A 27,911-nucleotide genomic window follows, 5' to 3' on the forward strand; every position below is an offset into this window, starting at 1 on the left:
GATTGTGTGTGTGTGTGTATGTGTTTTTTTTTTTTTTTTTCTTCTTGGTGGTGGTGGTGAAGGAGGGGTGCTATCAGGGCCAGTCCTGAACCCGCTGGACAGAGCTACAGACCCATGGGGCCTGGCAGAGCCCGCTGAGAGAGGGAGACGACAACAGAGGGGTTGCCAAGGTGAGGGGATGCCTCCAAGGAGGGGGGGGGCCTCTGACTATCAATGTGGGGGGAGGAGGGGAGTGCTTTTCAGGATCCTGCCTGGGCAGAATGGATGGTTCCCAAGAAATTGTTTCAGCTGGGGCTGGTGGCTGGTGTTTTTGAGTTTTGGCAGTTTCGAAATATCAGAGGAATCTGGGGTGGGTACAGGCCCAGCACTTGCCCCGCTCCTCCCCAACATGGGTCACTTTTTCCACGCACCCCATCCCCCACATCTCCAGGGACGTGTTAAGGCAGGGGCAGGAGGGCAAGGAGGTGCCCCTCTGCCCTCTGGGTTGCGGGGGGAGGTGGCCGCCCCTCCCTATAGCTAACTGACGGCAGAGGGCAGTGGGTCCGCCACAGACCCCTATCAGGGCCCCCCACAAAGGTTCCTCTTCAAGGGTGTGGCCAGGGGGTGAGCGTGTCCCAGAAGTAGAACCTCATGGTGCCCCAGAGGAGGGGGAATTTCCCCCTCAAAACTGCTCCACGCTTGGCCCGGCGGCGTCACGGAGTTAACCCTCCTGGTGCCTAACTGGCTCCGCCTCCCCGCGCCCCTCCCCGCTCCCACCACCGCATACACACTGGGCAACTCAGAGAAGTTCTTTTGACTTCTGATCCTGTGGTCCCACGGTCAGAGGGCTCAGGAATGTCGGGGGTTGAGGTGAAGTTTAGGCCACGAAGCGGGGCTGATGAAGATCCTGGACTTCCCTTCCCCATGGGGAAGGGAACGCGGGCCCCGCCCCCTCAGGCCGTGGCTCCTCCCTCCCTGTTGGTGTTCAGGGGGGTTTACAGCAGATGCCCCTGGCCTGGCAGGCCAACTGAGCCAGCCTGGTTATTGGGTGGGAGTGGGGGAAAGTCTGGGCCCTCGCTGTCTGAGGATGGAATAGGGAGATTTGAAGGCAAGGCCATGCCAGGAAGCTGGTCACTCTTCCTAATCTAGGGGATATGGAGGAAAGGGGAGCTGCCTCTGACTTAGGGATCAGCTCGGTCCGTGGTAGGGTAGAGATAGAGGTCAAAGGTCTGAGCACCCTGAGAAACAGGAGAGAAAGAGGGAAGAGAGGGATGGAGTCCTCCCTTGAGTTTGAAACACAAACCAAAAAGTGCCCCCCGCCCAAGGTGGGTGTAAAGAAAGATCTGTGAGAGGAGCCTGAGCAGGAGGGGGAGGATTCTGCCTTTGGGAGAAAAGAGGTCAGGGGGATATAGGAACTGGGGGAGGGGCGCGGATCTCCAGAAAGGGGGCCTCTCTGTTCTCTGTTCCTTTGGGAGATCTGGGAGAGGGGAGAAGCTAACGTGCTGCAGGAGAACTTGGGCTAACTGGGTTGAGGAAGACCTAGGGAGTTTCCACCCCCATCCTTTCTGTCATCTCTGGGAAGAGGGACATTTTGAGAAACATGAACTGAGAGACCCCTGGGGAACCACTGGTTTACCCACTCCGCCCTGCAGTCCACTAGAAATGGGGAGGTAACCACCCCTCCCTGTTCTCCCATCTCCTTGCCTCTTGCCCCCTTTCCTTCTCTTCCTCGTGGTCCTCTAGCCTGCCCACCCCTCTTCTAGGCTTTTCGCTGCAGGCTTACTAACCTCACTTTTTCTCCTTCCTGAGTTCTCTCTGTTTTTCTTCTCGCTCCATCTGCTCTTCTTCAGTTCTCCTCCTATGCCCCCCTCCTCTTGGGATTATGAGATCTGGATCCGGAAGGGATCCTAAGGGCACAGAGTGGTGGTTTATCCCCACTTGGGTTCAAATGGCTGGCAGAATGGCCTTGGCAAGTTGGAGAACCTCCTTGAGCTGTTTCTTTACCTGTGACGGGATAATTTTATATTTTAAAAATTGTTGCAAGATTCTAGTGAGGTAAGGCGCTCAGTGTAATGCCTCGTACATAGTAAGTGCTTAATGAGTGATAGCTATTATTATTACTCTACCAACTTCTTCATCTAGCCAGGCAGTTTTCAGATTGTTTCATGGAACCCTGGAATTTTGAGGGATTTCTCCAGGGACACCTTTGGGGTCCAGAGGTGGAGAGAGGGAAGCAAGAAGTGGTAGAATTCCAGGTCTACCACACTTGATTTCAACGGAGAAATTCCAATATTACATAATTGGCTAAAACAGTCTACTTCTTTAAAAAATTTGGAAAGTTCATACTTTACCCAAGCCTCATATGTTATAGATGAGAAGATTGAGATCCACAGAGGGGAGGTTTCTTTTTGTTTGTTTGTTTTTAAAATCTTGTGACCATGCCACAGGTCATGTGGAATCTTAGTTCCCTGATCAGGGATTTGCTCCCTTCATTGGCAGTATGGAGTCTTAACCACTGGACCACCACTGAAGTTCCAAGGGGAGGTTTCCTGCCAACAGAATCAGAGCCGGGTCTAGAGCTACAACCCGCATTCTCTGCCTTCTCTCAGAGAGCTTTCCCTCCTGCCCCATTGCCCCTGTCTCTTACCCTCCCCACCCCAACTGGCTGCAGTTCAGCTCTTCCCACTCCATTACCCCCACGCCTAATGGGAAAATACTGTTGAAGAAAATACCTTGTTTCAGGCACTGGCCAGGGACGTTCCTGGTTTGATACAGTCTGGCTGAGAGTCGTGGTGCTGATGGTTTCTGAAAGAGCTGTCTATGGGAGGTCCTTGGCTGCCCCCAAAGGCCAACTTTCAAGTAACCTTGTTCTTTTTCTTCAGTTGTTCGCGTCAATCGCTCAGTCATGTCCGAGTCTCATAACCCCATGCACTGTAGTTCACCAAGCTCCTCTGTCTGTGGAATTCTTCAGGCAAGAATACTAGGGTGGCTTTGCCATTCCTTTCTCTAGGAGATCTTCCTGACCCAGGGATCAAACCTGCATTGCAGGCAGATTCTTTACTTTCTGAACTACCAGGGAAGCCCTCTTTTTCTTCAGGCACCCTCCAAACCCCAGATCATGTCTCTGTGGGGTCTGGTCTCCAAAATGCCCCCAGAAAAACTGCAGCGGCTCTATGTCGACTTTCCTCAACACCTGCGGCATCTCCTGGGTGACTGGCTGGAGAACCAGCCCTGGTGAGTCCTGGCTGCCCCGCTATCAGTCCCCCAGGGCCTCCCCCACCTACCTTCCTCCTCATTAGGTTTTCTTCATCCCATTTTGAGACTTGGGACTCATTATTCCACATGCAGTGGTCCAGATTTAGCCGGGAGTCTGTACTGCATCAAACAGACTACGGCGTGTGAACACGTGGAGTTCCCCACCCCCTTAGGAACTTGAGCCAAAGAGGAGGGAGGTCAGAGCTAGGGCAAGGGCACCACCCACAACAGCTGGAAAATTGGGGAACAAGGGGCGCAGCTGAGGACTAGGGAGGGCCTGGATGGAGGAGAAGTGGAGGAAGGAGCCGCTGAGCTGTTTGCTGTGGGGTGAAGGGGCAGTAGAGTCAAGGAAGCCCTGACCTGAGGTGGCCTCATCCTGATCTTCCTGCAGGGAATTCCTTGTCGGCTCAGACACCTTCTGCTGCAACATGGCCAGCGCCCTACTTTCTGCCACTGTCCAGAGCCTTCAGGCCTCAGCCGGAGAGCAGGGGGAGGGGAACACCATCTTGCAACACATCAGCACTCTGGAGGTGGGGGCAGGAGGGAGGGGACAGGGCCAGGGTGGGGCCCGGAGCTGGGGTGAGCATTGGATGTTGGAAGGAAATTGGTATTCCTCTGGTTAGCTGTTAGCTAGCAGGCAAATTAGATTTTAAAAGCATGCAAATGCATGCAAACTTCTGGAGTCTATGATTGTGCTCCCTTTTAGTTCATGTGTGAATGGGGAGGGGGTTGGGGAGGGAGAATGACATGGGTAAGAGCAAGGCTAACCCCATCTACCACCCTTCATTTCTAGACCATATATCAGAGGGACCCCCTGAAGCTGGTGGCCACTTGCAGACACATACTTCAAGGTGAAAAAAAAGCTGTTATGGAGCAGGTATTTGATATCCCACCTCCCACCCCAACTCAGCCCCTGGGAACTTTAGCCCGAGCCATGAGAAACTAGAAAGGATTTGAACTTCAAGAAAAGCTCAGTGTTCTAGGTCCAAGATGATCAAAGGGGATTCCTGGGGTCAGAGTGAGCCCCAAGTTAAGCTCAGAGAAGCTTCCAGTGAGGAACTGAGGGTAGTGAGGGGTCTGGGGCGAGTGATACAGAGCTGTTATCTCCAGAAGATTGCAAAATGCCAGAAAGAACTGCCAAGGAGGAGAAGGGAGCGAGACAAGGGAAGTGGTCTGTTTTCAGCCGAGCATGGCAATGGGCACCTCTTTAGGGGGTGGAGCCTGAGTGAAAAGGGATGGGCAGAGTGTCTCACCTGTCGCCTGTCCTTCCTTGCAGTTCCACCACCTGCCAATGTCCTTCCACTGGAAGCAGGAGGAACTCAAGTTTAACACAGTCCTACGGAGGCTGCAGCACCGGGTGCGGGAGACCCGCCTTCTCCGGGAGGCCCGGCAGCCTGGAGCTGAGGCTGGCCAAGGTGGGGTTCCGGGGAGTGTGTGGGAACGACCCCCTCTTGGATCTCAACCCTGATTGAACCTCTCAGATCTATCCGCACCCCGATTTTTGCCCCTACCCTCAGTGTCTTTGCACAGCCTGATAGAAACGCCTGCCAACGGGACTGGGCCAAGTGAGGTGAGTAGTGGACTGAGACCTGGAGACTGAGCTCAAAGTGTAGACTTTGAGGGTCTCAGATCTGTGGAGGGATGGTGAGTAGACCTCTGAGAGGTGAGAAAGGGAGGTCTACCCTCCAGAGCTGGGCAAAGAGGAAGCGTGTGGCTCCGGCTCAGGCCCCACCTGCCTACAGGCCCTGGTCACGCTGCTGCAGGAGACTGTTGGTGAGCTGGAAGCAGCTCAGGCTCTGGTGCTGAAGAGGATCCAGATATGGAAGCGGCAACAGCAGCTGGCAGGGAATGGCGCACCCTTTGAGGAGAGCCTGGCTCCACTACAAGAGAGGTGGGGGCAGGGTGACAGGGAGGCGGGATGCACTGGGGGTGGACACCTGCTCTCCCTGCTGGAGGTGTGAGAGACAGAAACCAGGCCAGAGGGTCTCGGGGTGGGCCAAGACTCGGAGAAGCCAGTTCCAGAGGAGCCACACATACTGCTGTTCAGCTCATGTCTTGCACACGTGCACCAGGCTGACCCGGCATGAGCAGGCATTCCACCAACCTACACTTTTCTCTTCGAGAGCTCCGTGCCCAGAGGACTGGGAAGTCCTTTTGGTTTATTGGGCAGGACATCTTTCAATATGTGCAAAAGCATCATTTGTGCTGGACTCGGACCTGGGTATCAGACCCCTGGGGAAGGGGCAGCTCGTTTCCACAGAGCTTCCAGGCACTGAGCGGGAACCTTGCCCCAGAGCCAAGGCGTGTCCCACCACCCCTTCAGCCCCGGTGCCTTGCAGTCACACCCACTGCTCATCCCCAACCCTCCACACACACTATCCTGCTTTCTTCCTGGGTTGAGGGGTGAGGGGTGGTCTGGGACGGGAGCAGGCTGGAAGACTGTGCCCCCTGACCACGGTCCTGGCCCCAGGTGTGAGAGCCTGGTGGACATTTATTCCCAGCTGCAGCAGGAGGTGGGGGCAGCTGGTGGGGAGCTTGATCCCAAGACCCGGGCAGCGCTGATTAGCCGACTGGATGAAGTCCTGCGCACACTCGTCACCAGGTATGAGCCCCCTGCCTGGTGAAGAGCAGACCCCAAGGAAGCAAGAGGGTCAGAGTTGTGGAGGGGCCGGTGCCCGGAGGGGCCCAGCTGTTCACTTCCCGCATGTCTTCCTTACTCCTCCCAGCTCTTTCCTGGTGGAAAAGCAGCCCCCCCAGGTTCTGAAGACTCAGACCAAGTTCCAGGCTGGGGTTCGATTCCTGCTGGGCCTGCGGTTCCTGGGGGCCCCAGCCAAGCCTCCGCTGGTCAGGGCTGACATGGTCACGGAGAAGCAGGCGAGGGAGCTGAGCATGCCCCAGGGGCCCGGAGCTGGAGCGTAAGCCAGGGCTGGAGAGGGCCTGGGGGGGTGAAGGAGGCTAGAGGAGCCTGGGGGACCGGCACAGCAAAGGGGGCCGGGTGACGACTGGGAGGGAGGGCTGTGGGATATGGGGACCCTGTGTAACAGTCAAGCCAGAGGAAGGGAAGGGACCCACCAGCGCTGGAATGGGGTGGAAGCATCCTGATTTGGCTAAGATGGGGGTTTCTCCCTCGAGAACCCAAGTAGGGAGATGGTGATTAGGGACCAATAGTCCAGGCCATTCACCTGTGGACTCAAGCTCCTGCCACTCCTGGGCCAGTCAGGATGAGCCCCTCTCTGACTTGCCCTGGCAGGGAAAGCACCGGGGAAATCATCAACAACACCGTGCCCCTGGAGAACAGCATTCCTGGGAACTGCTGCTCTGCGCTGTTCAAGAACCTGGTGAGAGGCCTTTGGGGAGCAGTGGGCGGGGGTCCTCAGGCCAGGCAAGTGTCCTCGAGAGGGTGTGGGGAGTCCAGAAGAAGCAGTTTTTGCCCTCATCCTCCTCGCCCTCACCCCATCCTCCAGCTTCTGAAGAAAATCAAGCGGTGTGAACGGAAGGGCACCGAGTCTGTCACCGAGGAGAAGTGTGCTGTGCTCTTCTCCACCAGCCTCACCCTCGGCCCTAACAAACTCCCCATCCAGCTCCAGGTGAGCCTGGGTCCCAGCCCCGCCCAAGGAGGGGTCCCAGGTGCCCCGGCCACACACCGAGGCCTGGATCCTCACTCCTCATGAATGCCCTGTACCCTGTGGGTCTGGGGTTCATGCATGTTGGGGCTCCAGGGGGAGTGGGGAGGATGAGAACTCAAGTGCACACTCCAGGGAATGATGGTGTGTGTTATTGCATATGGTCCTGTGGGATTCTGTCCCAATTTTTGCAATAAGAATGCCGATGGCTAACGCATTGAAGCACTTTTCTTAGACCAGGGCACTGTTTTAAGTCATACGCATGTGCACACATGCAGGGTTTGCACAGTTAACATTATGAGGGAGTTATTCATGCTGCTGCTAAGTCACTTCAGTCGTGTCTGACTCTGTGTGACCCCCATAGACGGAAGCCCACCAGGCTCCCCCGTCCCTGGGATTCTCCAGGCAAGAACACTGGAGTGGGTTGCCATTTCCTTCTCCAATGTGTGAAAGTGAAAAGTGAAAGTGAAGTCGCTCAGTCGTGTCCGACCCTTAGCGACCCCACGGACTGCAGCCTACCAGGCTTCTCCATCCATGGGATTGTCTAGGCAAGAGTACTGGAGTACTTGCCATTGCCTTCTCCGAGATAAGACACTGAGACACAGAGATTGAGTACTTAGCCTGGGTCACACAGCTCCTGAATGTTGGAGCTGGTATTTGAAACCTGGAGGTCTGACTCCATAGCACTGACTCCTCACCACGTCTCAGCAGGGAGGCCATAATTCAGCTTCAGAAAGCACTCGATCACACACCACGAGTTTTTAACTATGTGGTGGGAGTTCAGGAGCTTCCGGGCACCCTCAGAGCCAGCCCTCTGCAGAGGCCCCTTGTCCTGCAGTACCAAGAGCTCCCTTTCCTCACCTGCTTCAGGCCCTGTCTCTGCCCCTGGTGGTCATCGTCCATGGCAACCAAGACAATAACGCCAAAGCCACCATCCTGTGGGACAATGCCTTCTCTGAGATGGTGAGGCAAGACCCGGAGTTGGCGGGAGGAGGGGCTCTAACCTGGGGGGTGGGTGCAGGCTGGTGGGGTGGCTGGTATGTCCACATGAGAGTGACCATAACTCCTTTTCATAGACTTGTTTGTGTCCTTCTGACCTCCTTTCATGGCAATCTTAACACCTATTCTGTGGTGGCACCTTAGACTACTGTTGGAAAAGCACTATTTTTCTTGGTAGACTCAGGGGGATGAGGCTGGGGAAGGACAGTCTTGGGGAAGGAGGGAGGATGCAGGCCCTTCTGAGGAGGATGACTCTGTCAGCCTGCGGCTCCCTCACCTTCTCCCCTCCCCTCCCAGGACCGCGTGCCCTTTGTGGTGGCTGAGCGGGTGCCCTGGGAGAAGATGTGTGAAACTCTGAACCTCAAGTTCATGGCTGAAGTGGGGACCAACCGGGGGTTACTCCCAGAGCACTTCCTCTTCCTGGCCCAGAAGATCTTCAATGACAACAGCCTCAGTATGGAGGCCTTCCAGCACCGTTCTGTGTCCTGGTCACAGTTCAACAAGGTCATTCCCTTGCCCTTTGGACCTCCCGCCCCTAAGTTCTTCATCCCTGGGGCACTCAGGTCCTCCCTAACCTCTGCCCAGGGATGGATCGCTAGGATTTTCACAGTGCCCCACCATGTTCATCAGGAGGGCCTCTGCCCTGGCCCAGGCAGGAAAACCCCTTGGCTCTCTGGCATCCCCCTAGTTTTTGTCTGGGGGCCCTCTGTCTTCCCTTTTGCTAGTGATTTGCATGACTCACCCAGATTGTGTGTAAACACAGCTTTGATTCAAAATGACTTTGACCCATTGGGAAAACAGTTCTTATTGCAAAAACCAGGATGGAATCCCACAGGGACAAATGCAATAACACCAGCGACCATGCACTGACAGCTTAGTATATGCCAGATTGTACTTGAGCACTGTATGTATGCTATCTCACTTAATCATCACAGCAGCTCTTTAAGGTAGGTACTATTACACCCAGTTTATAGAGGATGAACTGGCTCAGAGGCGTTAAGTAGTTTCTCCAAGGCCTCCCAGCAAGTGAGGCCATATTTCTGACTCTTGCTCTTGGCTACTACATTTTACTGCCCCCAAAATAAGGTGGCTCAGGACTGGATCTATTACAAAAACAGGGAAAAATAGAGGTCTGGGTGTCTTGGTTGAAGACCAGCTGAGTCAATGCTGTCATGTACTGATCTCTTTTTTAAAAAAGGAAGAAAGAAAAGCCCACACGACCAGAGGATGTGTTAGCAAAGGGAACAGGACACTTACATCCTGCAAGCTGCCTCCTCTGGACACCACTTCCGCCAGGCCTCATTCGGGAGGGGGTGGAGCACAGTGGTTATGAGGGGGCCCAGCCCAGACTTCCTGGACTAAATCCCAGCTCTGCTTTTCACTGGTTGTATAAGAAGCAAGTTATTTGATCTTTCTAGGCTTTCATTTTTTCATCTGTAAAATGGGATACTCATGGGATCTTCATCAATAGATGTGTAAAGATCGGATACAATAATTTATGGCAAGAGCTTGGACTAGTGCCTGGCACATGGGAAGCTTGAGTGCTGGCCATTGTCATTGATGGGGTCTCAGGTGCAGTGTGGTCCCTCAGTCCTGTGACTCTGTCCTGTCGGTACTCACAGTGCCTGGCCTAGCCAGGCTCCTGCTCTGGCCCTCTTGTGCTCACACTGGCTCCCCTCTCCCCACAGGAGATCCTGCTGGGTCGTGGCTTCACCTTTTGGCAGTGGTTTGATGGTGTCCTGGATCTCACCAAACGCTGTCTCCGGAGCTACTGGTCAGACCGGTGAGTCCCTGCGCCAGGTGACCTGAGGATCTGGGCCTCCAGATCCTGCTCCACACCCTACACCCCCACCCACATCCTCTTCTTCATCCTGGCCAGGTTGATCATTGGCTTCATCAGCAAACAGTACGTCACTAGCCTTCTTCTCAACGAGCCTGATGGAACCTTCCTCCTTCGGTTCAGTGACTCAGAGATTGGGGGCATCACCATTGCCCACGTCATCCGAGGCCAGGATGGTGAGGTCACCCCAGCCAGTCCTCTGCCTCTGTGCCTGTGCCCTCAGGGGTTTCTTCTGAGAAAGGTCCTGGCCTTCTTTGATGCCAACCATGATCTTCAGGAAGTTCTTCCTTAGGTTCAACTTCTCTTCTTCCTTCTGTGGCCTAAACTTCTACCTTCTCACTTGGAGTTTGGTGGGAATGGGGACTGGTGGGACCCTCACACCAGCTCCTCCTCTCCTTACCTTGGTAGATTGAGAATGAGTCCAGCCATGGGGGTAGGTTGGGGAAGGGGAAGCAAGTCTGGACAGACAGGACTCATGGCCTCATTCCTTATGTAGGCTCCCCACAGATAGAGAACATCCAGCCGTTCTCTGCCAAAGACCTGTCCATTCGCTCACTTGGGGACCGAATCCGGGACCTGGCTCAGCTCAAAAACCTCTACCCCAAGAAACCCAAGGATGAGGCTTTCCGGAGCCACTACAAACGTGAGCTGTGAGCCGGGGCTGGCAGCTCTGACTCCTTCTGTGGTCCGCCTCCTCCCTGCTCCTGGCTGCCTCCACCCCGCCTGCTGTGTGTCATCCCTGACTTCTTCCTCCATTGTCCTTTCCCTGCTTCTGGACCCTGCCCATCATCCATGCTCACCTTTTCCAGCTCCCTTCCTCCCTAACCCGGAAGCATTCCATGGCTCTCCTTTCCTCCCCACAACAGCCGAGCAGATGGGTAAGGATGGTAGAGGTTATGTCCCAGCTACAATCAAGATGACTGTGGAAAGGTGAGTGTGCTGGTGTGGACAGAGGGCGGGGCTGATACTTACTTGTAAGCAGGAGATGTGGCATCAACCCCTGGTCAGTCACACATGCCTCCTCCCCTCCTCCAGGGACCAGCCACTTCCCACCCCAGAACCCCAAATGCCTACCATGGTGCCCTCTTATGACCTTGGAATGGCCCCTGACTCTTCCATGAACCTGCAGCTCGGCCCAGATATGGTGTAAGAAGCTTGAGAGATAGAACTGGGAGTGGTCTGTGCCAGCAGGCATTCAGCATGGGCATGGGGAGAGTGGGCACTGGGGGTTGAAGTAGGGAATTTCCTTTGTTTGAAAGGGATTCCCCCAACTTTCTTTTAAAAATAGAATTTGAAAAACCTATTTTATTTTTGGCTCTGCTGGGTCGTCCTTGCTGTGCAGGCTTTTTCTCTAGTCGAGGCGAGTGGGGGCTACTCTCTAGTTGCGGTGCGCAGGCTTCTCATTGCAGCGGCTTCTCTTATTGCAGAGCGTGGGCTCTGGGGCTAATGGGTGTCAGCAGTCGCGGCTCCCGGGTGCTAGAGCACAGGCTCAGTAGTTGTGGTGCACAGGTTTAGCTGCTCCACGGCATGTGGGATCTTCCTGCAACAGGGATCAAACCCATGTCTCTTGCATCGGCAGGTGGATTCTTTACCATTGAGCCCCCAGGGAAGCCCCAGGATTCCTGGGTAGGAGGTTGGGAGTGTCCAGGAGAAGGGCTGGCCTCAGGAGTCTGCTTTCTTTCCCTAGGCCCCAAGTGTACCCACCTCGCTCTCACTCCATCCCCTCATATCCAGCCCTCCCCCGGGAAGAATCAGTCAATATGTTGCCAGCCTTCCAGGAGTAAGTGGGGCCACCTCTGGGGAATGGGTTGGGTCACCCCCTGCAGTGGGGATGGGCACTTGTATTTGTGAAGAGAGGCTCTTCAATGAGAAAGGGGTGGCAAAAAGCCAACACCTGTGTCTCTTCTGTCCACTCCATTGAGGTGTTAAGATCCAGGTTCAAATTCCAGCTCTACCACTTGCTGACTTTGGGCAAGTTACTTAACTCTGATGCCTCATGTGTAAAATGGAATAATGATGATAATAATACCTATTTCACAGGATTATTGTGAATGTTAATTTGAGTTAGTAGTATGTATAGAACATAGAGGAGAAGGAAATGGCAACCCACTCCAGTGTTCTTGCCTGGAGAATCCCAGGGACGGGGGAGCCTGGTGGGCTGCCGTCTATGGGGTCGCACAGAGGCGGACACGACTGAAGTGACTTAGCAGCAGCAGTAGCAGCATAGAACATAGAACCCGGCTCCTAGTAAGAGCTATGCAAGTATTAGTATTCTCTCTCCTGCCTCTGAAATCTGTTGTCATTTTTCTGTTACCTTGGTTTGTATATATTTATCTTTCTGGCCTGGAAGTGGCACAGGCATTTCTGTCCTCCAGGTAGCACTCGGGTGTTTACTAACTCTCAGTCAAGGCAGGACATCTTCCCCCGATAGGAGCTGAGGTGGGATCTTAGAACCAGCAGAGTTCAGAATCCAAAGAAACATCAGAAATTAGCTAATCTATCCTTCCTCTGTCCCCCGCTCGTCCCCAGTGCATATAACATTTATACAGAGAAGAGGACCAAACTCACAGGTAGAAATCACTTGCCCAAGGCGATGCCATCAGGATGAGGAACCAGTAGTTTCCTTACTCACTGGGCTTGACTTTGCAACAGCCGCCCCGGTCCAGCTTTCCTTTGACTGTGGCCTCTCCTTCCTGCTTCCAGACCTCACCTGCCGATGCCTCCCAACCTGAGCCAGATGAGCCTGCCCTTTGACCAGCCTCACCCGCAGTGAGTGACCACCCCCACCCCCATCCTGAGCTCAAGCTCCTCATTCATTCCCAGCCTCAATCCCACCCTGACCCCCACCCCCACCTCATTTACTTCTCTGGGGCTGGCAGGGGCCTGCTGCCGTGCCCGCCTCAGGATCATGCCGTGTCCAGCCCTGAGCCCTTGCTCTGCTCAGACGTGACCATGGCAGAAGACAGCTGCCTGAACCAGCCGGTGGGAGGGTTCCCTCAAGGCACCTGGTGAGTGTCAGCCTGGGGGTGGAGGCTGGGTGGGGTGTTAAGGTGTGGGTACCATGCGTATCCCACTGCTTCTCCACTTCCTCCCTGCAGGGTCCGTGAAGACATGTTCCCGCCCTTGTTGCCTCCCACTGAACAGGACCTTACCAAGCTTCTCTTGGAGGGCCAAGGGGAGTCAGGGGGAGGGTCCTTGGGAGCCCAACCCCTCCTGCAGCCCTCCCCCTACGGGCAGTCTGGGATCTCAATGTCCCACCTGGACCTAAGGGCTAACCCCAGTTGGTGATCCCAGCTGGAGGTGGAGCCCAGAGAGACCACTCTCCTGCCCCCACAGGCCTGCTCTGGGCACCTGCCCCTGCTCCTGCCCAACAGCAGAGAGGGAGGGTGTGTCCTCCTCTCCCCACCCACTCCCTGCTCAGGAGGAAAAGACTTTGCCAGGAGAAGGTACACTGGGTGGAACACACCTACTCCTTCCCTTCCAACACACCCCTGCCCTCTCCCTTCCAGAGAGTGGAAGGGAGATTCAGGTTCCAAGTGAGACACGCCCCAACATGCCTGCACAGGCAGCGCACGCGCGCGCGCACACACACACACACACATACACACACACACACACACAGAGCTCTCCTTGGAAGATGGCGCTCAGCAGGAAGAGAGCTGGACAAGAGCACAGGTGCAGGCAAGGCGGGGGATTTCTCCACCTGCCCCAAGCCGGAGCTCAACACTCACAGGTGGAAACGCGCACACATGCACACATCTGCTCCACAGACAGGATGGTGGTATGGGCCTGGGCCCCAGCCCTGGAGAGATGAGCAGTTCAAAAGACCCTGCAGGGAGGTGGGGTGGGGTCTGTACATTTGGTTACAGATGTGGCTTTTGCCCAGATTAAAAAAACAAGTTCCAGCCAGCTCCAGATTCTTGTCAGTCAGCTGGAGGCTTCAGGACATGTGTGTGAGATTGTGCAGAAGTACAAGGGCTGATCTGTGTACAGCCAGGTGAAAGTGTGTGCACTTGGGACATGTTAATATATGGATGTCACACGTTAGTTGTATGGCTACATAGAACATTGTTCTCTCTGACTTTGCCTGTGTGGCAACATTAAGTTAGCAAGTATGAGATACTGCACACAAGGCCCCAGTGAGTATGCTGGCCTCTCGGATGTATGCTAACCTAAATGTACTCAGTTCTGGGCATGACTGTGCCCACGTGGGTCTATGTGGCTGCAACATCTGCATATCAGGCTATAGTTTGGTGGCTCACCATCCCCAGTCCTGCCCGGAGGCAGAGTGTAAATTGGGGTCCAGACTCAGGTGTGTGGTCCCCTTGATGTACTGGGGGCCCTACCTGCTGCTTCTTTTCTATTTCTCCCACCCACCGCCAGCCTCCCTCCACATTCCCACCCCATGCTGCCCTTTCTCCATCTTGGGGGTCAGAGATCCTAAGCCATAAAATAAATTTTATTTCAAAATAACAAAATAAATAATCTACTGTACACGATCTGAAAAGAAAGACGCTCTAACTGCTCAGACAGGTGCTGCGGCCCAGCCCCCAGCTGAGGGAGACCCTGAGTTCACCCAGGCCTCCCAAGGGGGCCAGTGAAGAGGGCCCCACACCCCCTAAAGAGGGCAAGAAGGAGAGAACGCTGAGGACTTGGGGGGAGAGATGGGGGTCGGGGGACAAACTGCAGCACTTGTTAAATTAAAGAAACAAACTAAAAGCACAAAAATGGGGGGGTAGAGGAGGAGGAGCATGTCCAGTGTTCCACAGCCCCCAGATCTGGGGGAAAATGTTTCCATTTTTAGCTGCTGGACCCTCCCAGAGAAGTCCCCCTTTCCCCCATGTCCAAACTGAGTCCAACTGCTCATGTCACTGGTTCAAACTAGAGAGAACTGGGAGTGTGCTGTGTAGGGGAAGGGGGACCCCAAGTGCCCTGGGGGCAGAGTTCTTGCCTCCTCGCTCTAGGAAAGGGGGAGGCGGCACCATGCTCCCTCCCTGTGTCCTCTGGCCAGGCCCCTGCTCGTTATTGCTTGAAGCCCCATAGTCCTATGCCCATGGGGCAGGGGGGGAGGCAGGAGAAGGGCAGGGGAAGGATCTAGGGTCGTGACTGGAAGCCAGGGTGAGAGTGGAGGGATCTGTATGAGCCAGAAGCCTGGGGTCTGAGGACGCCAGTCCGCCCCTCACTGCCGGCTGGCCTCAGCCTCCACTTTCACGCTGTTCCTCCGACCTTCCACCAGCGCAGGATGCGGTCCCGGGGCCGGGCATCGGTCCAGAAGCCCCTCCTCGAATTCTGCAGGGAGAAGGGCCAGGTCAGGCGGCTGTGGGGTGGACGTTGCACACAGAGGTGGCTGAGAGGCAGGGGCGGAGAAGGCTGCGAGGATGAGCTTGGTTTACGGACTCCGGCCCACTTCCTGTCCGGGGCGGGGCCGGGGCTCCATACCCAAGCGTGTGCACCCCCTCCTCTTTCTGGCTGTGTGTAGCTCTCTGTCTCTCTGTGTGTGTGTCTCTCCTTCTCCGTCTCTCCCGCCTCCGTTCTGCTGGAATTTCTGGTTCTGTCGGAGCTGTGGGGGCGGCTTGGCTCTGACCTCTCCCCCTCCCCCCTGCTCAGGCTCTGCCACCCCCACTCTTCCCTGGCCTCCTCCCAGGCCCCACCCACCTTGCCAGGCCCCCCAAGTTTCTTAGAAGCCAAAACAGGGGGAACACAGGAAGTCAGCCTCCCAGCTCCTCCTCCAAGAAGAGCCCCCCTCTTTCAGTCCCCACCCCCACTTCCCACCCACGCAGAGTTTAAAAATACCAAGCTAGGGTTGGTGGCTTTGTCTGCTGCGTCACTCTCAGCCCAGCCGATGCCCAGCCCTCTCTGCCGGCCTACTTGCCTGCCCCGCTCCCCATCCACACACAAAGCATCCCCCTTCCCCTTCGGACTCTTCCAATTCCAAGCTGGCAACCCCACTCCAGCTCCTCGCCTGCTCCACCCTCTTGCATTGGCACAACTTCCAGCCAAGCTTCCGTTCTTGGTGGCTCTCCTCTTCCTGCTCCCCTTTGTCCCCTATTCTCTGTCTCCCTGCTCCCCTAGATCCCCCCTCACAGATTAGGGGTTGGACTCTCCCTACTGGGAACAGCCCTGCAGGGTGCCCCCTCCTCAGCTCAAGGCCTGGCTGGCTGGAACCCCACCATCCTGCCCTCCTCCTCCCAGCTGGCCCCAGGACAACAGGATTGCTGTGTGGGGCCTGGGTAGTGGGGTGCTTGGGGACAGCACTGCTGGCTGCCTCACCTGCGAGAGGTGGCTTCGCAGGCACACAGGGGCTGAGGCGGCCCACGCGGTCGTGGGAGACGAGGCGGGCTAGCCGCAGCCCCTCATCCATCAGTGTCTGCTGCAGGATGTGGCGGCTCCACAGCCCGTGGGCTGGCAATGCCAGAGGCAGGTCAGCAGGGGGCGGCGTCAGCCTTGGACATGACCCCACAGCTGCGGGCATGGGCACTGGTCAGGTAAGGGACCACAGCAACAGAACCCCCACCCTCAACCACACAGCCAGACCCATAGGCCCAGGTCCATAGGCTCCTATCTGGCCAGGCCTCCCAACCCCGCTCCAGGCAGTTGCCTCCTGGTGCCCTCCTCCTGGAGCCCTCCTCCCGTGCCCTCTACCCCCACAGTAAGAAGGGTTGTGATGCACACTCACCCTGCAAGTGCCCATCCAGGCTCTCCCCAGACAGACTGGCGCTGTCCTCCTCCAGGCTGGGGCGGAATGGGGGAGCATAGGAGTCAGGGCCGGGAGGAGGCTGCTGTATTTCAGAGTGACTTTGTTCTCCAACCTGTGGATGCCCCAAATAAGGAAATGAGAACTGGCAAGGGAGTGGGCTGGGGACGGCTGCCCTAACTCCGATGTTTGCCCTGGAAAACCCACCTCTTGTTTCAGTTTCTTCAGTGGGGGGCCTCCCAGTTCTTCAGGGTGGAGCCTGCAAAGATTGAGAGGAACAAGGACAGTGAGGCTGGGGAGAGACACGTGGCAGACACAGAATCTAAAATGCATCGTTTCCAGAATCCAGAAAGAGGCTAGCTAAGCAGGTGTACCCAGCTCAGGCGCCATTGCTGCAGGGGGAGGGGGTCTGAGATGGATGGGAGGAGGGACCAAACCTCAGACAAGTGGAGAAGGGGCCGGACCTCACACAAGTGGACTTGGTCAAAGCAAGGCAGGTGGGAAGCAGGATGAGAGGCACCTGAATGGGAAGGCAGGATGTGACCCAGCTCCTAGGCACAGGAATCTGATCGAGGAAGAACCTAGAGAAGCGGGTCTCACCTGGAACCCTTCAAGGAGGATAGGTAGGTGCTCTCTCGGGCCACTTGGCGGGACAGGGAGAAGAGTTCCACCCTCCGCAGTAAGAGGGTGTTGTCCCTCATGCAGAACTGGGCAGCAGCCTCGTTGATGGTCAGCTGTGAAGAGGACCACCAGAGCAGTCAGACTCCTGACTCACCCCTTACCTTGCCCAGACCTCCTCCCTCCCCTTCTCCATCAGACAAATGAGACCATCCATCAGACACTTGGTTGGGTTTCTGACACTACCAGGAGTTTCCTGGGGGAGGAAGACAGAGGGCAGCACCCAGAGCTTCCTATGTATGCCAGGGGCCTCCTCCAATCCTGTGGGGTCCTGGATGGCATGGAACTGGACAGCTGGGCTCTTGCCTGTGTCTTTGCATCCCCCTCAGTTGAGCAGGGAGGCACAGCAGCAGCTGGGGTTGGTGGAGGAGGGGATCAGGATTTTGGGTCCTAGTCATGGGGCAATGAAACAGACTTGGCTAATGTGAGGATTCTCAGAGGAAAGCAGGTCAAGCTCTAGATGTCCCGGGCAATACTGGCAGGCTGGGGTCCTCACCTCGTGCAGGCTGAGCTGCTTGCCCTCCCGCCGCTTGGAGTCAAAGCGGCCATAGATGATGCTGTATTTACGGATCTCCTCTTCCTTCTGGCTGTCATTATCGTCCATCTCAAAGATGTGGCCCACGCTCCGTGCCAGCTTCTTGTTCAGCTTCAGCAGGGATGTCACCTCCCCAGCATCCCCCCTTGGGAAGCTTCGGAAGATCCTCTCCACGCTCTCCACCACCATGCGCACCATCTCTGGCTCCAGTCGATCCGGACCACTCCCAGTCCCAGCTGCTGCCAGCCCCCCAGCCCCAGTCCCCTCAGGGCCGCCTCCCCCTGCCGGTGGGGAAAACGGGGGTGAGCCAGCCTCCTCGTCTCCTCCTGCCCCAACATCAGACTCTGGAGTGCTTCGGCCTGGCCAAATCCGGGGGTCTCCCGCCCCAGGTCCCCCAGGCAATGGTGACAGCTTCTCTCCAAGTTCAAGGGGGCTCTTGGGGCTAAAACTGCGGGCACTGCCCGCCTTTTCCCCCGGGCTGCCATGCCCATTGCTCATGCTCCCTTTCCGGGTCCCCGCCGTCTCAGAGATCTTGAAAAGTGGGATGCTGGAGACAGGCACAGCAGGCACGGGCTGGCTGAAAAGCCCTGGGTTGGTGGCCCACTCTCTCAGTGCCTTCTGCAGGCGTCGGACGTGGAGGGGCTTAGTGGCCATGCCCACGAGCGCCATGATCTCCAGGAACTCCTCCTCCCCCGCCTCGCACAGCTGCTGCACGTCGTCCCCTCCCTGCTGGATGAAGGTCTCGTAGTAGGAAAGAAGGTTGGCGCGCTGCAGGACCCGGTACAGCTGCAGCTCCCCCAGGGTCCGAGGCAGGGCCATGGCTCGGGAACTGGGCCTGGGAAGGAGGCGCACAAGGTGGGGGGGACAGTCAGTGCAAGTTCCCTGCTGGGTACCAACCCACCCTCACAATTGTCTTCTCTTTCCTGCCTGCTTCTCTTCCCCTCTTTTGAATGCTCTCTCTGCTGAGACTTGAGCACAGACTAGGCGAACCAGCCACTGCTCAGAGGCAGTGTTTTCCCAGACTGACTAGAAGTACCAGAAGCCAAACTGGTTTTTGTGGGAGTCAAAGGCTCCAAGCTCCCCCATCCTCAGCTTTTACTTTTGTGGTCTGGGGCAAGGAGACCATGGGTATGAGGACAGTCAGTATACCCCTAGATTAGCAGGACCAACATCTCTTCCAGAACACCATCCTCACTTTCCACCCTACACACCTAACAGTCTTAACAACACAAAGTTAATGTCCACACTGAGGTGAACATAGGACCCTTGTCCTTCCTACAGGGGAAACTAGGACCACTGCTGGCCAGCTTTATTCCGTGGTGGCATCCTGCCACCAGGTGGCTGAGCAGGAGAGGTGTGGCCCCTTCCCCTGCCCTTTCTCACTGAGAAGCAGGCAGACCATCCTCTGCTCCCTTTTCCCACCCCTGCTCAGCTTTTCCCACGGCTTAGGCATTCTTTGCACCTTCTTGCTCTCTCTCCCCAGGACCTCCCCTACCTTCCAGACTGCCCAGGGCCCCTCAGTTGGTCCCTCTCCCAGCAGTGACCTTCCCACCTTCTCCATAGGTAGGGCCATCCCTTCAGCTCAGGCACGGGGGAGGGGAGGGGTGCCTCAATTGTTCTGCTCTGGGGCCCGGTCCGCCCCCACACACTCCCACAGTGGTAGCGTCTGTGGGCGAAAACCGCCGGGGGGGGGCCTCCCGCCTACCCTTCTCTCCTTCATTTTTCCACCCACATCTTCAAGTGTTGTGGGGGAGCGACTCAAGGCCTCTTGAGGGAGAGGTTGCACATCGAAACTCCCCTCACCACTCTGTAAACAAAGCTACAGAAATGAACAGACGCCCAAGGTTTGCCCGCTTCTGCAAAGCTCCTCTGATGCTCTCTTGGTTCAAAGGCGCCGGTTTATCCCGGATCCCAGAGCCGCGCGCTCGGCACCAATGACGCGCTGAGCCAGCTGAGCGGACCTCCGCCGGCACTATTGTCAGCTAGAGCCCCAGGGCTTCCCCTGCCGCCTAGGAGCCCCCACATTCTTTGCAGGGGGGCTCACATGCAGGTCATGCTCCCCAAATAAACGGGCGATGGAGAATTAGGTACTGTTCTTTCTCTAGTCTTTCCAGTTGCATCAGATCCCTGTCTGTTCCAAGGGCCCCCTAATTCGAAGACGCACCCCTTTTCCGTCAGTCTCCACCCCCCACCCCCGTCCCGCTTCCCCTCGTCCTCTCCTCGACCTCCGCCCTCCGGACCCCTCTCCCGAGTCCAGCTCCACCCATCTCCACTCCCCGCCGCTTCCCTTTGCCCACTAACTTGAGTCTGGGCTGCGGGGTCCGGCGGGCGCTGTCCCCTCCTCCGCCCGGCGGCTGCTCGGCTGTGGGGGAGGCAGCTCTGTGCATGGACAGCTGGAGACCACCGGGGGTGCCCTTCTCAGTGCCCGGCGCTCAGCGCCTGCTGCGCGCTGCGCTCTTCCCCGCGCGCGAGGCCGCGTCCGCCGCTGTCCGGGCTCCGTCCCTCCCTCCACGTCTCCTCTCTCCGAGCCTCCGCGCCTCTGTCTGTGCCTCTGCCCCCCCCTCCCCGGCTGCGCTTGCCGCCTCTCCGCGCCTCCGCCCCCGCAGGACGCACGGGGAGCGAGGCCCGGCGCAGCGCTGGCTGCCGGGCGGGCGGAGGGCGTGGGCCGAGCCGGGGGCGGAGGCCGGGGGCGGGGGGCGGGCGCCCGGGCCTCTCCGCCGGGCCGGGGAGACGCCGCGGCGGAGAGACGGAGAGAGGCGGAGAGGCGGGGGGGAGGGGAGGAGGGTGGAGATGGGGGCGGGGGCGGGGACTCAGCCCGGGGCGCCGAGTTGGAGACTGAGGTGACCGAGGCCGGGCTGTGGAAGGCGGGCTTGGGGATCCAGCGGGCGGGGCGAGGTCGCTCCGTGCCGCCCACGCCGGATGCACAGCCGGCCTTCTCCGCGCCCACGTACCCACGTGAGCGCCCAGCCGGCGACATTCTTACTCCCACTCCCCCTTCCCCTCCGAGAGGAGAGCGGAGTTTCACAACCACGCACAGGTACACAGAGACACCGAGCAGCGCAAAGGACGGGCACACGCGTCTAAACAGCTACGCGGACGCCTGCTGCCCACACTCGAACCTCGCGGTGCTGTACTTGTGAACGTTAGGAGTGAGCCGGGAAAAGTTGTTGGAGACGGGGTGCGCGTCTTCTTTCGTGCGTCTGACTCCCTTAGAGAGTGCGCTTAAGGCAGGTCTGTGAGCGTGGGGCTCCGCAGGGATCTCTTCCATCTCCAAACGCTCTTTCCCAGCCCCTAAAGGAGCTATTTGAAGAGGCAGTTCTCGGAAACCCAGGCGCCCTTCCATCCCGGCCTGGAATCCACGTCCAAGTTTGGGAAACAGGAATGGGCGGGGCTTGTTAGAAGCTACCACTTTGACGCGCGTCGATTACAGTCGCGACGGGTTTTGTTAGCGCTTAGGTCAGGCAGGCACGGGAGGGGTACCCCGCCTTCCTCTTCTCGTCGCACCCTATTTGCTGAGGATGGGGACCTGTTCCTGGGAAACTGTTGTGGCAACCCTGGGAGAGGGAGGATACCCTTTCTAGGGACGTCTGTTAGGGCACTTGGCCCGCAAGAGTCCAGAGTTAGATGGGCAGCAGGCCGACTGTGTCCAACGTGGCTCCCTACCGAGGAGTAGGAGGGAGGAGCTCCTTCGAGGTGCCTACCCCTCTCCGAAACCCACTCCCTACCCCCTTTGTTTCTCCCAGCTCCATCTGGTTCCCATTACATTCCCGCCCACGGCTGGGAGGGCGGACAGGCGGGGGTTCTGAGCGCCCGGCCCTGCGGCTCTGGGCCCCGATGAAATGAAGGAGGGTGGGGGGAGGCGGCGGGAAGCGAGCCGGCTGGCCAGAAGCAAGGGTCCCCCTAGTCCAAAACCTCAGCCTCGCCCACCCTTCTGCACTTCTGAGTGGCCCGGGGCGGCCTGGAGTGGGTGGCGTGGGCCAGGGCTGATTCTACATTCCGGCCTGGCAAGGGGACCTTTCGGCCTTTAGTGGAGGGCCGGAGAGGAGGCGGGGGGGTCCATCGCATCACCGGGGGGAATTTCGGTAGCCAAGATTTTCTTCTCCATTCCATAAAGCCACAAACACGGGGGTGGGGAGTGATAGGAACGAGCTGAGTCCTCCGTCCCGCAACTGGAGGGCGCGGCGACACGAGGTCCCTCCGGGGTCATCCCCGACCCCCCTTAGGTGTGTGGGCGCCCCTCCCTAATTCCCCTCTCGGGTTATTTTAGAGCCTGGGCTGCCAGCGGCTGGCCCCGGGTTTCCACGTGCCTCCTCCCTCCCTCTGCCCACGCTCCCCGTGACGCACATCCTCCGCCCACGCAGCCTCTGCTCAAGGCGCCCCCCTCCCTCCCACCCGGCCCCCCTTGGGGCGGTGCCGAGCCCGGGGATCTGGGGGGAGTCGCGGGTCCGCCGGGGAAGAGGGCGGAATAGGGCGTGAAGCAAGGGGGCGGTAACCGACTGGGCGCTCGGCCTTGGGTCCCGGCCCAGGAAAGAGAACGAGGAAGGGACCTGTTCGTGGGGCCGGTACTAGGCCAGAGAGGGAAGAGGGGAGAAAAAAACCCGCGCACTGGGCCAGCCCATGCCCCTCGGGGTCAGAAGAAATCTCTTTGGGTGCGAACGTGTGTTTGAGAGTGAAACTCCCGAGTGTTTGTATCTTTGTTTCTCAGGGTTGTTGAGGTTCAAGTGAGAGTGTATATGAAAACTCTGTAAATTGTGAAATGCTCAGAAGCAAATCGAAGACGTTATTCCCAGTTTGTACTTCTGTACCCCGAGGTTGTGTATCTATACGTTTCTTTACATCTACTTGCGTGACTGTGTCTCTAGGTTTGTGAGCCCCTCTGCGTGGATTTAAAAATATGTACATTTTAAAAACCATTGACTTGTCAAGCCCCGCCAGAGGCCCAAACTCCCCCGCAGCCGGAGCTGCTGAGATGTCTGTTCTTCGCTTCCCTCCCACTCCTCCCACCTCCAACTCCCCTCCTCCTCCCTTCCGTTGAGAACAAGGAATTTCCAGCCCTTAGCAAATGGAGAGAGACAGAAACAAAGAGACCAAGATTAAGAGAAACTACGGAAAAACAACAAAGACGAGACAGGTGGGGATGATTGACAAAGAGGTGCATCAAATTAAAAAAAAATTAATTTCTTCTCTTTTTCTCCTTGATATACAACTTCCCTGGTGGCTCAGACAGTAAAACGTCTGCCTGCAATGCTGGAGACCCGGGTTCAATCCCTGGGTCTGGAAGATCTGGAGAAGGAAATGGAACCCACTCCAGTATTCTTGCCTGGAAAATCCCATGGACGGAGGAGCCTGGCAGGCTACAGTCCATGGGGTCGCAAAGAGTCGGACACGACTGAGCGACTTCACTTTTCTCCTTGAGCCCCGTTTTGACTTCACTTTTCTCCTTGAGCCCCGTTTTCCCCAGGGTGGCTCAAGCCCTCTCCTCTACTGGGCTCACCTGCTTCCCCCCTCCTTCCTGGGCGGTGTTCTCAGAGGGACACAGAGCTGAGCAGCGGGTCCGGTTTAATCAAGGATTAGTTTAATGCTACACTGATCTCTTCCAGGAAGGGAAACTATCCTCAGTCGCAATTTTCCAAGAACAGAGGAAAAGATTGTGAAGAAAGTGGGTGGAAGAGGAGTAAGGAAATTGCTAACCAGAAGGATTGTCATTACTAGACACGAGTAGATTTGCATCTAGCAGATTACCCTGCTCACCAACGACCGTCCCCCAAGTTTTCACCAGGGCAAATGCAGCGCGAATGTCACCTTACTGGTCCCTGTCCTTCCTGCAGCTCCTCTGCTGCTGCTAAGTCACTTCAGTCGTGTCCGAAATTAATTCCTCCCATCCCTCAGTGATGCGCCCCGCCCAGGCTCTTTGTACATGTTTCAATTATAGTTGATTGTTTCCACCTCTGATCTGGTGTCTGGTGGGTCCTCTGAAATGAGTGAGTTGATGATGCTATTTCCAGGCCTGAGCAGCTTTGAAAAGGGCAATTGACCCAGAGGGGGCTGAACCTGGGCAGAATTGTTCAAGTGGTGACAATTGTTTTCCATGTCCCCTTCCTTTTTAAAGTTGCCAGTGAGTCGCACAAGTCTGGCTCCTTGGCCTTCTAATGTTTGCTATTTTGGTAAATTAATTCATACCCAGGTGCTAAAGGTAAAAAAGTCTGAAGCCCTTGCTGGTAATAGAAAAATATGTTAGAATTGTAGTTGAAGTATTGTCCTTCAGTTTAGTCATCTCACCAGAGATGCTTCACCTTCAAAGACAAACCTGACTTCTGTGTTTAAGGAGCCGCATAGGTCGTAGGGGTGGTCGACACATAAACAATTACCATATGGTGCAATAATAGGGCTACAAACAGTGACAGAGGCATGGGGCAGTGATATCTTCTGCTTGGGGTTGTGAGGGGCTGGTTGAGACAGGCATCCAAAGGAGGTGATGATGCAGCCTAGAATTTTGAAGTATAAATAGATTTCCAGGAAGAAGGGAGAATCAAGTCACAGAAAATGGAGTTTAAATTTACACAGAAGTATGAAACAGAATGATACATTGGAGAAATTAGAAATTGTTCATTATTGCTGGAGGGGGGTTGCAGGTGATAAAAAGGAGCCCTGGGAGGTGTACAAGGCCATTTCACTTAGGATATTCTAGACCAGAGCTTCTCAACCTAAAGGACAAGTTTTTTTAAAGAAATTATCTATTTTGTGCTGGGTCTTCATTGCTGCACTCGCTTTTCTCTAGTTGTGAAGAGCGGAGACTGCTCTCTAGTTGTGGTGCTCGGGCTTCTCATTGCAGTGGCTTCTCTTGTTTCGGAGCACAGGCTCTGGAGCGCAGGCTCAATAATTGTGGTGCACTAGTTTGCTGCTCCACGGCACGTGGGATCTTCCCAGACCAGGCGTCAAACCCATGACTCCTACATTGGCAGGTGGATTCTTGACCACTAAGCCGCCAGGTAAGCCCAGGACCAATTTTTAAAGCAATTTATAATCACTGTAGAGTGAACTACTCTATAAAAAAACACTAACAATGAATTATTTTTTAAAAATCCCCATCTTATTAGATTCAATAAATATAAAATTTTGCTGTTAAATTGCTATAGAAGTTTCTAAATGCCTACACTTAATTTCTGAAATTGTTTCATTGCAGATTGGTAACAAACTTTGGACAAGATGGTTGGATGGCATCACCGACTCAATGGACATGAATTTGAGCAAGCTCCGGGACATGGTAAAGGACAGGGAAGCCTGGCGTGCTGCAGTTCATGGGGGGTCACAAAGAGTTGGATACAACTGAGCGACTGAACAACAAAAATAACAACAAACTTTGAGTGGCACTGTTGTAGTTAAAATTTGTTTCTTTTATTTAAGTGATAAGCATATGAGGTGCTCTGTGAGCACAGAGGATGGCCTTGTTTGTGTTTTTATTTATTTGGCTGTGTTGGGTCTTGATTGCAGCACTTGGGATCTTCATTGCATCATGGGGGATCTTTCATTCTGGGGCATGAACTCTCTAGTTGTGGCTTATGGGCTAAGCTGCTCTGTGGCATGTAGGATCTTAGTTCCTCAACCAGGCATCAAACCTGAATCCCCTGTATTGCAAGGTGGATTCTTAACCACTAGACCACCAGGGAAGTCCCCAAATTTATTTCTGTACATCTGTATTTAGGTGATATTAGGACAATGGCAAAGTAATGTCTCTGCTTTTTAATAAGCTATTTAGGTTGGTCATAACTTTCCTTCCAAGGAGTAAGCGTCTTTTAATTTCCTGGCTGCAATCAGCATCTGAGAGTTGGACTGTGAAGAAAGCTGATCACCGAAGAACTGATGCTTTTGAACTCTGGTGCTGGAGAAGACTGTTGAGAGTCCCTTGGACTGCAAGGAGATCCAACCAGTCCATTCTAAAGGAGATCAATCCTGGGTGTTCATTGGAAGGACTGATGCTAAAGCTGAAACTCCAATACTTTGGCCACCTCATGCGATGAGTTGACTCACTGGAAAAGACTCTGATGCTGGGAGGGATTGGGGGTGGGAGGAGAAGGGGACAACAGAGAATGAGATGGCTGGATGGCATCACCGACTCGATGGACATGAGTTTGGGTGAACTCCGGGAGTTGGTGATGGACAGGGAGGCCTGGCGTGCTGTGATTCATGGGGTCGCGGAGAGTCGGACACAACTGAGCGACTGAACTGAACTGAGGACAATGGGCCATGAAGTATCACAGGAGATACCATGGAACCATAAAGACTGTAACATGGTCAGATCTGTATTTAGGAATGGTGTGGAGAAAAGGTTTTATGGATGTAAAAACTGCAGAGAGGCCAATTTGAAGGAAACAAAAGTGCTCTGAGAGACATGGCAAGGTGCTAGACTAAATCACTGGTGCTGGAGATGGAGAGGAAAGGACAGATTTAAAAGACAGTCATCAGGGCTTCCCTGGTGGCTCAGAGGTAAAGAATCCACCTGCCAATGCAGGAGACATGGGTTCTATCACTGACCCACATGCTGCAGGGCAACTAACCTTGCGCTGCAACTATTGAGCCTGTGTTGAAGATCCCAGGAGACACAACTACTGAAGCCCCAGTGCCCTAGAGCCTGTGCTTTACAAGAGAAGCCACTGCAAGAAGCCTACACATAGCAACTAGAATATATCCCCTGCTCGCTGCAACTAGAGAAAAGCCCACACAGCAGTGAAGACCCAGCATAGTGACAAGACGAAAATAAATAAATAGATAATTATTTTTCAAAAAAAACTTTTAAAATAGATCATCATCAGGCAATATGAATAGAACTTGATGATTGGTAAAGGGTTGGGGGAAGAGACGAGTTTAGAGTAACTCTCAGGCTTCTAGCTTGGGTGACTGAGTGGCTAGAATGGAGCATTGTCATCAGATAGTCACCATATGCAGTCTTTTTCCTAAGTTAAGAAAGTTATGAAAACCAAAAATTTTCATTCCTCTTTTGACTACAAAACCTAATCTGACTTGAACTTACTTTGTGGCGGATCTCTTAGCTTATCAAGGCTGTATATTGTCATCTTGCTTATTTAATTTACATGAAGAGTACATCATGTGAAATGCCGGACTGAATGAAGCACAAGCTGGAATCAAGGTTACAGGGAGAAATATCAGTAACCTCAGATAAGCAGATGACACCACCCTTATGGCAGAAACCGAAGAGGAACTGAAGAACCTCTTGAAAGTGAAAGAGGAGAGTGAAATAACTTATTAATACATAAGGTTATTTATAGTTTTATTTATACCACTTTCATTTATACCAATGTGAATATTCATCTATCATTGCAGAAACATTAATTTGTTTATGAGGTACTGTCCCAGACCCCACTGAGATTGCTGTCTTATTTATTGCATATGCACCATATTACATTTCTAAAATCCCCAAAAATTCTGAAACACATTTACTCATCAGCATTGGCCTGAGTTTTTTTGGCTATTTGCATAAATCAGATCCACCTGCAGATAATGAATATTCATTGAAGTGTGTGCTATAGACTCTGAAAATGATTCTCAAAGTGTTTTGAGCAGTGTTCATGTTATTAAAACAAGGCTAAAAGCTTCTTGAATTGAGTACCTGGAAGTGACGGAACTCATTTGGATGATAAGGTATGATGTGTTTATGGACAACCAGTCTTATTACTGTACACTGTATTTACATATTTTAAGAGTCAGTGGTGGGAATTCTCTGGAGGTCCAGTGGTTAGCACTCATTGCTTTCACTGCCTGATCTGGGTTCAATCCCTGGTGGGGGATTGAAAAAAAAGTCAGTAAATGATCCTCTGGAATTACTTGCCCTGTTCTCTGGCCTTTGTTCAAAACTGAAGAGCAAGCTCTGAATGCTGAGAGTTCAGGACCTGGTAGAAAATGAAGTGTGTTTGTGTGTTGAGGGGTGTGGGTGTATAAATTATTTTTTTAATGTTTCAGACGTACAGAAAAATTGAGAAGATAGAACAGAGAGCTGTTCTGTACTCCCCATCCAGTTTCCACTGTTACTATCTTACATTAGTACTGTGTGTTTACCACCATTAATGAACCAGCATTGATAACACTAACGGACCTTGGTTGGCAAAGTAATGTCTCTGCTTTTTAAAATACTATCAAGGTTGGTCATAACTTTCCTTCCAAGGAGCAAGCGTCTTTTAATTTCATGGCTGCAGTCAGCATCTGCAGTGATTTTGGAGCCCAAAAAAATAAAGTCGGACACGGTTTCCACTGTTTTTCCATTTATTTCCCATGAAGTGATGGGACCAGATGCCA

General features: G+C 54.6%; 3 protein-coding genes across 5 annotated transcripts; 2 read left to right on the forward strand and 1 right to left on the reverse strand.

Annotated features, from left to right (window-relative positions):
- Positions 1 to 12: 12 nt before the first annotated feature.
- Positions 13 to 14,207, forward strand: STAT6 (signal transducer and activator of transcription 6). Of its 2 annotated transcripts, XM_055395345.2 has the most exons (22): positions 13 to 170; positions 3,077 to 3,213; positions 3,626 to 3,764; positions 4,028 to 4,111; positions 4,511 to 4,649; positions 4,752 to 4,804; positions 4,977 to 5,125; positions 5,705 to 5,836; positions 5,961 to 6,149; positions 6,485 to 6,572; positions 6,699 to 6,821; positions 7,728 to 7,820; positions 8,154 to 8,360; positions 9,545 to 9,639; positions 9,736 to 9,872; positions 10,193 to 10,339; positions 10,563 to 10,626; positions 10,732 to 10,842; positions 11,384 to 11,476; positions 12,400 to 12,465; positions 12,576 to 12,704; positions 12,795 to 14,207. In XM_055395345.2, exons 2-22 carry the CDS (start codon positions 3,098 to 3,100, stop codon positions 12,982 to 12,984), a joined length of 2,544 nt encoding a protein of 847 aa, XP_055251320.1. In that variant the 5' UTR covers positions 13 to 170; positions 3,077 to 3,097; the 3' UTR covers positions 12,985 to 14,207. The 2 variants fall into 2 exon arrangements, with proteins under 2 accessions (XP_055251320.1, XP_055251323.1); XM_055395348.2 differs by lacking the exons at positions 13 to 170; positions 3,626 to 3,764 and having other exon boundaries at positions 3,075 to 3,213.
- NAB2 (NGFI-A binding protein 2) lies at positions 14,135 to 20,232 on the reverse strand. 2 transcript variants are annotated; one of them, XM_055395349.2, is made up of 7 exons: positions 19,905 to 20,232; positions 17,565 to 18,438; positions 16,991 to 17,124; positions 16,598 to 16,649; positions 16,373 to 16,505; positions 15,967 to 16,158; positions 14,135 to 14,985 (listed from the first exon to the last, which is right to left on the reverse strand). In XM_055395349.2, exons 1-7 carry the CDS (start codon positions 19,988 to 19,990, stop codon positions 14,876 to 14,878), a joined length of 1,581 nt encoding a protein of 526 aa, XP_055251324.1. In that variant the 5' UTR covers positions 19,991 to 20,232; the 3' UTR covers positions 14,135 to 14,875. The 2 variants fall into 2 exon arrangements, with proteins under 2 accessions (XP_055251324.1, XP_055251325.1); XM_055395350.2 differs by lacking the exon at positions 15,967 to 16,158.
- On the forward strand, positions 19,989 to 27,442 carry LOC148777624 (uncharacterized). The gene is made up of 3 exons (XM_088837022.1): positions 19,989 to 19,995; positions 20,040 to 20,781; positions 24,787 to 27,442. The coding sequence occupies exons 1-2, from the start codon at positions 19,989 to 19,991 to the stop codon at positions 20,741 to 20,743; spliced, it is 711 nt and encodes a 236-aa protein (XP_088693148.1). The 3' UTR covers positions 20,744 to 20,781; positions 24,787 to 27,442.
- Positions 27,443 to 27,911: the final 469 nt, after the last annotated feature.

The sequence above is a fragment of the Moschus berezovskii genome, chromosome 6 (genome assembly GCF_049115385.1).
Source record: "Moschus berezovskii isolate FMDL1 chromosome 6, NW_MosBer_1.0, whole genome shotgun sequence".
Classification (NCBI taxonomy): Eukaryota; Metazoa; Chordata; class Mammalia; order Artiodactyla; family Moschidae; genus Moschus; species Moschus berezovskii.

What these genes read in the sequence shown, in the direction of transcription:
- STAT6 (XM_055395345.2), top strand. Translation starts at nt 3,098, where the DNA reads ATGTCTCTGTGGGGTCTGGTCTCCAAAATGCCCCCAGAAAAACTGCAG. An exon ending in CTGGCTCCACTACAAGAGAG is followed by an intron (nt 5,126 to 5,704) that starts GTGGGGGCAGGG and finishes TCCTGGCCCCAG; the next exon opens with GTGTGAGAGCCTGGTGGACA. An exon ending in CCTGGTCACAGTTCAACAAG is followed by an intron (nt 8,361 to 9,544) that starts GTCATTCCCTTG and finishes CTCTCCCCACAG; the next exon opens with GAGATCCTGCTGGGTCGTGG.
- NAB2 (XM_055395349.2), bottom strand. Translation starts at nt 19,990, where the DNA reads ATGCACAGAGCTGCCTCCCCCACAGCCGAGCAGCCGCCGGGCGGAGGA. An exon ending in TGAAGAAACTGAAACAAGAG is followed by an intron (nt 16,506 to 16,597) that starts GTGGGTTTTCCA and finishes GGGCATCCACAG; the next exon opens with GTTGGAGAACAAAGTCACTC. An exon ending in TGCGAAGCCACCTCTCGCAG is followed by an intron (nt 14,986 to 15,966) that starts GTGAGGCAGCCA and finishes TTCTCCCTGCAG; the next exon opens with AATTCGAGGAGGGGCTTCTG.